General features: G+C 50.3%; 1 protein-coding gene across 4 annotated transcripts; it reads right to left on the reverse strand.

The window, feature by feature from the left end:
* Positions 1–3346: 3346 nt before the first annotated feature.
* On the reverse strand, positions 3347–8793 carry Ffar2 (free fatty acid receptor 2). 4 transcript variants are annotated; one of them, XM_021166635.1, is made up of 3 exons: positions 6511–6659; positions 5686–5747; positions 3347–5121 (listed from the first exon to the last, which is right to left on the reverse strand). In XM_021166635.1, exon 3 carries the CDS (start codon positions 5118–5120, stop codon positions 4128–4130), a length of 993 nt encoding a protein of 330 aa, XP_021022294.1. In that variant the 5' UTR covers position 5121; positions 5686–5747; positions 6511–6659; the 3' UTR covers positions 3347–4127. The 4 variants fall into 4 exon arrangements, with proteins under 4 accessions (XP_021022294.1, XP_021022296.1, XP_021022295.1 ...); XM_021166637.1 differs by lacking the exon at positions 6511–6659 and adding an exon at positions 6110–6195; XM_021166636.1 differs by lacking the exon at positions 6511–6659 and adding an exon at positions 6048–6142.
* Positions 8794–10210: the final 1417 nt, after the last annotated feature.

Genomic DNA, 10210 nt, shown 5'->3' on the forward strand with positions numbered 1-10210 from the left:
TCCACCATTCATCTCTCTCTCTCTCTCTCTCTCTCTGCTTCCAGACTATCGATGTCATGTGACCAGCCACTTCACGCTCCCACTGCCTTGTGTCCCCACTGGGATGGACTGTTTCCCTCAATCCAGGTGCCAAAGTAAACTCTTTTCTGAGTGTGTGTATGTGTGTGTGTGTGTGTGTGTGTGTGTGTGTGTGTGTGTATGTGCTGTGTGTGCTCTGTGTGTGTGTGGTGTATACACAGAGAGGCCAGAGAAAGACTTTTGGTGTCCTCCTCTGTCCATCTTATTGCCAAGAGACTGACCTTCATTGAACCAGAAGTCCACCATTTTGTTTAGACTGCCTGGCTAACGAACTCTCAGGATTGGTTTGCCTCTGTCCTTCAAGCACACTTAGCCATGCCTGGCATGTTATGCATCTGCTGGGGATTCGAACCCAGATCCCCATGCTTGCACGGCAAGAACTCTCACCACTGAGACATCTTCCAAAGGCTTCCTTTTTTATGTTTTGTCCTAGCAACAAAACATAGTTCACAGTTAGCAAAATGTGGATGTGGTTGCTAAAGACCCAGGGAAGGCAGGCAGAGCTGGAGGTCCAGCAATTAGCTGGCTCAGTGCCTATCGGAAGTCTGATTACTCAGTGTCCCTGTCCGTGTCCGTGTGTGTGTGTGTGTGTGTGTGTGTGTGTGTGTGTGTGTGTGTGTGTTTGCTGTCTCTTCCTCCAACATTCGTGGAAATTGGGAGTGACCGTCTTCCTGAGGCAGTTAATGTGTTTGAACTGCTGGAGACATGACTTCTTGTCATGCTCTTTGCTTTACCCTGTGGGGCCACGCTGAACAGCGTCTTCCATAAAACAGGTATTATCATGTCCCAGCCACGTGGCCAAATAGCTAGACCACTCTGGTGCAAAGAGCAGGCATTGTGGGTTGTGGCCTCAGATTTGATCTCCTAACCTGGTGATCTTTACCGAAACCCTCTCCAGCCCCTTATCTATCCCAGTGCCTAGCAGTTAATGCTATCCACATTATCAGTGAGCTCCCAGTGCTGTTAACTTTCATGCTTTTAGATGCTACACACTTGCTCTGTGTGTAGCGATCTGGATGTTACAAGGGCCAAACCTCTGTGGCAAGCAGCTGCCACCTTAAGGAGTTCAGCTGTGCACCCTGGCCAAAGGGTCATCCCAGCTGGCTTTCTTGACTGTCCATACCCTTCATGGAGGGACTCTGGCCTGAGTACCCAGCATCTCTCTACCACTGGTGGTATGCAACCCTGCTTTAATTGAGTGAGGTGTTAGGAAGCGGCCAGACTATATTGCAGAGTGTTGGGGGTGGTGGTGAAGAGAAGGAGTCTCTATCTATGTGACTGTAGGTAAGCTGGATAAAACTTTTCAGGAACAGCTTGCTGGGGGGGTGGGCAGTACCCACACCCTTGTAATTTAGCTCTGTAAGGAAGTCCAATAAACTCCTTGGTTCCCCAGCGCGAACACTGGCAGGGTTGTGCCTCCCTTTGTCGTTGAGATGTTAGGAGATGGGTGTGCCCTAGTGCGTGTGGCAGCATGAGTGTGTTCTCATCTTCCATGTTGTCCAGGCAAGCTCTCTCCTGTCCTATCTGCAGGATAGTTGCTCACTCATGAGCTCCCAGGGCATCTTCCCATCTCTGACTGGAAACAGCACAGGAGTGTTCGGATTACAACTGTGTACCACATAGCTGACCTTTGAGTGTGAGCCCTATGGATCCAAACTCCGATCTGTGCAGCTTGTGTGTTTAACACTCTGAACCATGTTCTGGCCCTCAGCATCCTATCTGATTTTACGGCACTTGAATCCCTGAGTTACTGTGCTGACAATTAATTGCCTCTCAGTTCCGAGCAGGCTTCAGATCAGACCTAAGTGACAGTGCTATGCTGTTGCCAATTTAACTTTTATTCTTTCTTTTCATGCTGCCCAAACCAAATGAGCTTTAAAATTATTTTATGCTGGTTGGTTTTGTATGTTTACATGTGCACTTGACTGTGTATACACATTCCACGGGACACAGGAGGAGGTCAGAAAACAACCTGTGCAAGTCAGTTCTCTCCTTCCACGCTGTGGGTTCTGGAGATCCAACTCAGGTCGTCAGCTTTGGCAGTTAAGTGCCTTTACCCACCCAGCCATTTCGACCGCTCCCAGATGAGCTCATTTGCCAAGCTACCATGCCTCAGACTCACTGAGAGCTAGAACATTGCTTGAGTTTCTCTCCTGCCACATCAGCCTATACTTGGCTTTTAAATTATTTTCTTTTAACAAGTCATGATTTAGCCCCAGCCCTCAAGAGGTAGAGATAGGTGAGTTTCCGTAAATCTGAGGTCAACCTGGTCTATATAATGAGCTTATGACTAGCTAAGGCAACACAGTAAGACCCTGCCTCAAAAATAAATACGCTTTTAGTTTATTGTGTGTGTATGCATGTGTGCGCTTGTGCCTGTGTGTATGTGTGCCATAGAGATGCAATGTGGAGGTCAGAGGACAACTTTGGAGTCTGTTTTCTCCTTCCACTTTGTAAAGAGTAGGTAGATCTCTCGTCTCTGCCATGTTCGTAGCCCAGGCTTAGCTTGGCCCCTGTCTCTACCTCCCATTGCTTCAGCAGAGCTGGGATTATAGGTGCACACCACCACATCCCACCTATTGTGGGTTCCAAGAATCAAAATCAGGTCATTAGATTTATACAACTGAGTGCTTTTACCAGCCGAACCAATTTCATTGGCCCTTGGGTTTAATATATTATTTCCAGGACAGTCAAGGTGGTGTACCTATATTCTACCCTTGGGGACGGGGTAGAGGCAGGAGGATGAGTTAAAGATCACTCCTGGCTACACGGGGAACTCAAAGCCAACCTTAGCCACTTACAGAAGACTCTGTCTCAACAATTTTTCTTCTCTGATGATTTTAAGTTAACTTACTTTTAAAAGGGACAGGGTCTTCCTGTGTAGCCCGTAGCTGGCTTCAAACTCACAATCCTCCTGTCTCAACTTCTGCAGTGCTGGGCATGTTAGAGAATTAATTGCCTTAGGGAGGAAGGTCACTGGGCTCCTTGAGGGGAAATGAGTTAGGCAGGTGGATGAAGAAAGGGGAGAGGGCACAGGGCAGTGATCACTGCAGATCACACTGCAGTGATCTGCATTCTGGAGAGACTTGATACAAGAGAGTTGTGGGTTCTGAGCAGGAAGCAACAGGTTCAAAGCTGCCTGGTGGATCAGCAGTCCCAGGTGGGACTCACCCATATCCAACAGGACCTTATCAGCGCCCTCACCTCCTTGGCCCTCACAGTATTGTCATTTGAAGGTATGTGCCAAAACCTGTGAACATTTGCTTCAGACTTTCATAATCTTTATTTTTACCTGCCAAACCAGATCTTCTTTTTAATCCTTCCACTCAGGTCATTGTCAATGTCAGGCAGACGGGTACCAAGACATCTCCTAGACCCAGTGACTGGTGACACAGAGGATAAACATGTGACCCAGATCCCAGCATAACAGTGGAGACAAGACCGAAATATGAAAATCAGCAGAGCACATGTACAAAGGACAGCTCAATCGGATATAGAAAGGCCAAGATCGCCAGAGATGGGAGCCCTGTGTGTTGCCCGCCCTCAGCCCCTGCCCGCAAGGCTGTGGCTTAGAGCTTTCCCGGCATTCCTCTTCTTCCCACCATCTCCCCCCATCTTTTCCATTGGCTTCCTTCCAGCATCACCAGCCAGATCACTGTCTCTAGGTGGCATTTCCAAGCTTGAGGAAAAAATTACTTTTATTACTGCACTCCTATTAGTCACCTTGCTTCTGAGCCCCTGACCCCACTGTGAAAATACAGTGTAGGGGTGTAGCCATTCCTTCTTGTATCCTGGAGCTATTCTTCTCTGGGCAGGAAAATTCAGTCAAGTGGTTCTGCTGAGCTGAGAGGGCAGTGCAGATGGGTGTGTGTGTGGGTGCCTTTCTTTCTTTCTTTCTTTCTTTCTTTCTTTCTTTCTTTCTTTCTTTCTTTCTTTCTTTCTTTCTTTCTTTCTTTCTAAATCTTTTATCTTTTACCAAGTCTCAGGAGCTCTGCTAACCAGACCAACTTCTGGGTGACCCAGATGCTCGGGAAGATCCGGGGGACTCTCTACTCGGTGACAAAGTCAGAACTCTGTACCCCTTCTGCTTGGCTTCCACCCCTGTCCATCTTGGTCCCCTCCACTGTCTCTTTGGCTCCCCTGCCCAGCATAGAGGAGGCAGGATTGCGGAGCAGTAGCAAACCTTTCCCAAAAGCTCTGCGCACCACGGAGGAGGAGAAGTAGAACAATAATGGATCCAGGCTGGCATTGAGGGAGCTGAACACCACAGCCTCCACCCTCCACGAGGGGCTCTGCCTCAGGTAGAACCCCACCAGGTGGGACATGTTGTAGGGTCCAAAGCACACCAGGAAATTAAGAAGCGTCACCACAGCCAGGCCCACCGCCCGGCGTCGCCTCTGAGCCCCAACGTGGGGCTGCGTGAGCATGATCCACACGAAGCGCCAATAACAGAAGATGGTGACTGCCATGGGAACGAAAAACAGGACCAGGCACAGCTCCAGTCGTACGGGCAGTACCACATCCAGCTGCTCTTGGGTGAAGTTCTCGTAGCAGGTTATTTGGTTCTCAGTGCCCACCTGCTCGGTTGAGTTCAGGTACTGAACGATGATGACGATGGTGCAGTGGCCAAAGGACATGATCCAGGCCACCAGAGCAGCGATCACTCCATACAGTGGCCGGCGGGATAGCTTGTACTGCACCGGGAAGGCCACTCCCAGGTAGCGTTCCATGCTGATGCCGGCCAGCAGCCACGTGCTGCAGTAGATGCTGCTGTAGAAGCCGAAGCCCGTGAGCGCGCACACGATCTTTGGTAGGTACCAGCGGAAGTTGGATGCTGCTTCCACGATCCGGAAGGGCAGCAGCAGCAACAGGAGCAAGTCCGCCAGGGTCAGATTAAGCAGGAGGATGTGCACAGGGGCAGGCTGAGGCTGGCGAACCCGGCCCATGAAGGCCCGCAGGGCCAGCAGGTTGGCAGGGAGCCCAGTAAGAAAGATGAGAATGTAGGCCGTGAGGATCAAGGAACTGTGCCAGTCTGGGGTCATTCTGGAAGATGTGGGGGGAAAGGTGTAGGGTCAAGAGCTCCCCACCTGCAGTGCACACAGCCTGCAGACCCTCTTTCCGCAGAGTTCTGACTGCTCACATCCTCTCTGGTTCTCTCCTGTCCTCAGTCCAAAGCTGTCTGCTCTTCACCACCGCTTGCTCAAGCCACCTGCCAGAACTGCCCAGAGCAATTATTGACTTAGCCTTGGGCGGGATATTAAGCTGCAGTTATTACATTTGCCATCCTGTGTCTCTGGGGGAGACCAAGTTGACTTCCCACGGGAATTTCCCCTCTGCTTTCTAGGGCCCCTTTCCTCTGTAGCCTCACAGGTAATAGGAAGTAGCTGTGATCGGTTCCCTTCCTTGCTGCTGGCTGCGGCTGGGGGCTAAAGCCTGGTGGGAGAGAGGGGAAGGCAGCCATAGAAGCTGGGAGAGATCAGGGAGGTGTGTGTCTCGGGAGCAAAAGGGAACTTCCAGAAGGCAAGCCAACCCTGCTAACCCTGGCTCTCCTCAGCTTCAGGCGCCCACCCCCTGCCACCTCCCCAGCCTCCCAACCTGTTAGCTTACCTCCTTTGGCAAGTTCAGGGGTTTCTTCTACCTGGTTCTCCTCTGGTCCAGTGCTGTGGAACCTACCAAAACCGGGGAGCTAGGGTAGCCAGTTCCTTGCTTGTCCCCCCAAACCTCCAAATTTTAGATACACAGCCCAGAGAGCACAGGTGGCTGGCTTAAGCTTGGTGCTTTGACTGTATACAGGACTCCTCCTCTACAGGAGGTGACTTTGTTTCCACTTGGTTAGTAACTCTTGCTACAAACAAACAGTCACTCTCTCCCGGTCCTTTTCATTTCAAGGTCTATGGTTCCTCACACCCACCTCCACCCTCAGCCTCTGGGTCTGTGTTCTGACAGACATCCTGCAGCCTCCTCCTCACCCCACAGCTGCCTCTCAGATCCTCTCTCCCCTGCGTGCACACACCACACTGGCTTGCCTTGCCTGGTTTCAGAGCGAAGGTTTCTTGGGGGTTCCTGGTGCAAGAGGAGTTTTAGCAATTATTGCAGCCAATTTCATACAGAAAAAGGAGGGGGAGCCGAAAATCATAAGGAACTTGGTTGGTGGGAAGATCTTATACTAGCATGGGTCACATGACCAGAGAGAAAGAGGCAGGTCAGTAACTGAGCAGTATTTCCTCTCAAACCCAAAGTGGGGGAGGGGGTGGCGTTGGGGGGTGGGGGTGGGTGCTGCGGCTCTGTCCTCTCCCTGGAGATCTGTTCTATTCCGATTTCGACAGATTTTTCTGACCCTACTTCCTGTCTCCCTGCCCCCAAACCCTGAGACACTGCCCCCCTCCTATCCTCCCACCTGCCTCTCCACCCGCTCCCACCCTCACCCCCTACCCCTGTCAGATTCTTTTCTGTCTTCTGATTGGCTTCTTCAGAGCAATGTCTAGAAGGTCAATTTCATTCTCAGAATGAGGCTTCCCGTTTCCTGTGATTCCTCCCTTGTCTAACTTCTTTGTGGTCTCCTGGTGTCCACTCCAAGTTTCCTTCGGCCTTGAAGTTGAGACAGACCGGCTTTCCCTAGCTTGTGTCTTGTTTTTGGTGCACAGTTGGCCTTCTGCGGGCTGCCATCCAAGTCTCTGCACTGGGAACTTTGGGTCAGATCAGATTTTATGAACTTTCCTTTCCTTCTGCAAGCGAGCATGGGAATCCTAACTGCACTGCACATCCAGGGCCATCCAGTGAGGCTGAAGGCATGAGGCATCAGGGTCAGGGCCCCTGGTGCTCCCCCCAAGCCTCCGGCACCTTCCTAAAAGGTGAAAGTTAGGAGTGGGGCCATAGGCCTGGATCCTAACTACTCAACAGGCTAAGGCCAGCTAGGCTACAGATGACAGGCAGGGAGGCTCACTCTCTGTAAGGGGTCCCCTGTGGCTGCTCTCAGAAGAGCTGCATGCTCTGCATCCTCCCCTTCCTCCTCCTCTTCTCTCCCACCCCTTGGTTTCTCTATGTCCTCTCCTCTCCTCTGACCTGTTTAGTTACCTATGAGTTAGCCAGTCTTCCCAAGGCCTCCACAGGGCTGGAGAGATGTCTCAGTGGTTAGGAGCATTGGTTGCTCTTGCAGAGGACCTGAGTTCAGTTCCCAGCATCCACATGGCATGGCGGCTCACAATGTCTGTAACTCCAGTTTCAGGAGATTGGACGGTCTCTTCTGACCTCCATGAACACTGATCATACATGCTGTATGCAGACAAAACACTTACATATATTAAAGAAAAATCCCCCAAAACACATACATGAGAAAACAAGGGCAAGAACATGTTGCCTTCTCCACTCCTTCCCCATTCTTCCTTTCTCCCTCTGTCCCTCCCTTTTGTTTTTCTTTTTCTAGAATTAGAGATGGGTTCTAAGGTCATTTGAATTCTAGCCACACCCCAGCCCCCTCACTGGGGGATTCTAGGCAGGGGCTCTACCACTGAGCCACGCCCCCGGCCCCTCACTGTTCTCAGACCAGAGGGGGTTGTTTAAAACTTTCAAAGGCCTTCCCCTAGTAACCTACTTATACTAGCCAGGCCCAACCTTCTAAAATCTCCATAGCTTTCAAAATAGTCCTCAGGCAGCTGGGGACCCAGCAGTAAAAACAGGAGCCTGCAGGAGACATTTCAGATTCACACCATACAGGAGAACTAAGGAAGAAACCTGCTGTTCCTTGCTAGTGTGGTTTTGTGTTCATGATTTTTTAAATAAATATTCATGAAAACTTAGATTTAACCTCAGAGTAGAAGCTTATTGGAAAGCCAGGCTGGAGAAGCAGAACAGTCCCTTGTTTTCTGCCTGTCCCCTTGTGCTTCCCTCTGTGGCAATACTGTGTCACCTATAGCAAGACATCACTTGTCAGGCTCATGGAATTTACAGAGGAAGCCCTCAGCACACAAGGCAGAGCCAACAACCGCATGGACCTCGGGTTCTATGGCCCTAGGAGTCCTTCCTGGCATGAGATTTAAATCAAGGCCTAAAACAGCTGTCAGCGTTGCCTCTGAGACACACAATTAGACCCATCATTGTGTTAGGTGGCACCCTAGCTGCTGTAATTGGGCAGAATTGAGACATGACACTATTTCATAATATAGGCATCCAATCATCCACAACAGTGTAATATAGGGGTCTGGGGCTCCAAAATCAAAGCGATAATGCCCACATAGCAGGTGGTGGCAGGATGTGAACTTGCTGTGTGCTTCAGTGCTGGTCCAGGCACGAGCCCAGGCCCACAGAGGCAGGTGTCAAAGCAGTGGAGGCAAGATAGGGTCAGAGATGTTGCCCTGGGCTGGGGTCTCCAGATGCCTGGGAAGGGGGCAGTAGACGTGAAGCATTATGGCACACACCTGTAATCCCAGCACTTAGGAGTGCAGGCTGAAGCATCCCGAGTTTGCAGCCGGCCTGGGCTACATAGCATGACCCTGTCTCTTGAGTCGGATGATTTTCAAAGTTCCTCGACGAGTCCCAGGGCAGCCCATGTCTTCACGGTCCAACCAAAATGAAGCTGGAGCTCCAGCCATCACATCTGTGTTCCTGGGATGTTCCACATGTCACACTCCCTAACCCGCATCTGTCCGCTGCCTGCTCCGACTCCCTCCTTCTCTCGGCCACCTCTTCCTTTCATCGGCTACATGGCCAGAGTTCCCACGGGAATCAGAGCGACAGCAGGAGCACCCGCCGGTGCTATGTCCCTGAATCAACTCATTTCTTTGTTTGCTTAATCTCACAAAGACGGATCCTTCCCACGTGACCAGGAACCTTGCAAACCTCTGGCTGCCCAGTCTCCATGGGTCCCTGTGAGCATGGCTGTGAGGCAGGTCAGGCAGCCTCACCATCTCCGTTACTGCTCACAGCCCGTGCTCTGTGCCGACACTGATACCTGACAGGTAGTCCCCAAGAATGACATCAGGGGATTTGATAGGGTTTCTATTAATAAAGCTAAAACACCATGTCCAAAAGCAAGTTGGAGAGAAAAGGGCTTATGCCATTTTATGTTCAACTGTCTACCATTGAGGAAAGGCAGGCCTGGAACTCAGGGCAGAAACCGAAGCAGACACTGTGGAGGAACTTGCTCACTAGCGGTACCTCAAAGTTTGCTCAATAGGCTTAATTACCCAACCCAGAGCCACCAGCCAAAGGGTGGCGCCACACACAGCGGGCTTGGCACTTCCATACTAATTATTAATTGAAAAAAATGTAGAATTGCCTGCGATTCAATCTGATGGAGGCATTTTCTCAATTGAGATTCCCCCTCTTCCCAAATGACTCTAGCTTGTGTTAAGTTGACATAAAACTAACCGCGCCAGAGGGCTTTCGACAGTCCATCCAAGGGAAGGTCAAAGGGCACTTGTCATAATCATGAACAACCACCCGTTAGGTCTCCCCTGACACTACCCTCCCCATCACGTAACAGGTTGACCCTTCTAGCTCGGTGGCCCCAGTGCTGGGGTGACAAGGCTTTCCTCAGAGGAGACCTGCCCACTCTGCTTCCTCAGGACACTGCCCTCACAGCGCTCACTGATGGCTCCCAGAAATCCAAGTGCTGGTTCTCTCTTCCTTTCTTTTAAAAATTTTTGTTGTTGTTTTGTTTTGTTTTTAAGACAGCATTTTTTCTGCTTATTGTTAGCTGTCCTGGACTTCACTCTGTAGACCAGGTTGGCCTTGAACTTGAGATCAGCTTTATTCTGTCTCCTGAGTTAAAGGCATGAACCATCTGGTTCTTGGTTTTATTTTATTTTATTTTATTTTTGTTTTTTTTTCGAGACAGGGTTTCTCTGTGTAGCCCTGGCTGTTCTGGAACTCACTCTGTAGACCAGGCTGGCTTCAGACTCAAGAGATCTGCCTCCCTGGGATTAAATGCGTCACACTTTTTTTTTTTTTTTAAAGCAGGGTTTCTTGTAGCCAAAGCTGGCTTCAAATATGTTGTATAACAGAAAGTGGCTGTGCACTTAAGCTGTGCGACACTATTCCTGGGGAGATGTGAACCCCAAGTAGGGAACTTATGATGGACCAAAGTAGTTGAGAGCTACACTGTGATCCACAAACAGAGAGAAATACTGGGCCT

Source organism: Mus caroli, chromosome 7, assembly GCF_900094665.2.
Source record: "Mus caroli chromosome 7, CAROLI_EIJ_v1.1, whole genome shotgun sequence".
NCBI lineage: Eukaryota > Metazoa > Chordata > Mammalia > Rodentia > Muridae > Mus > Mus caroli.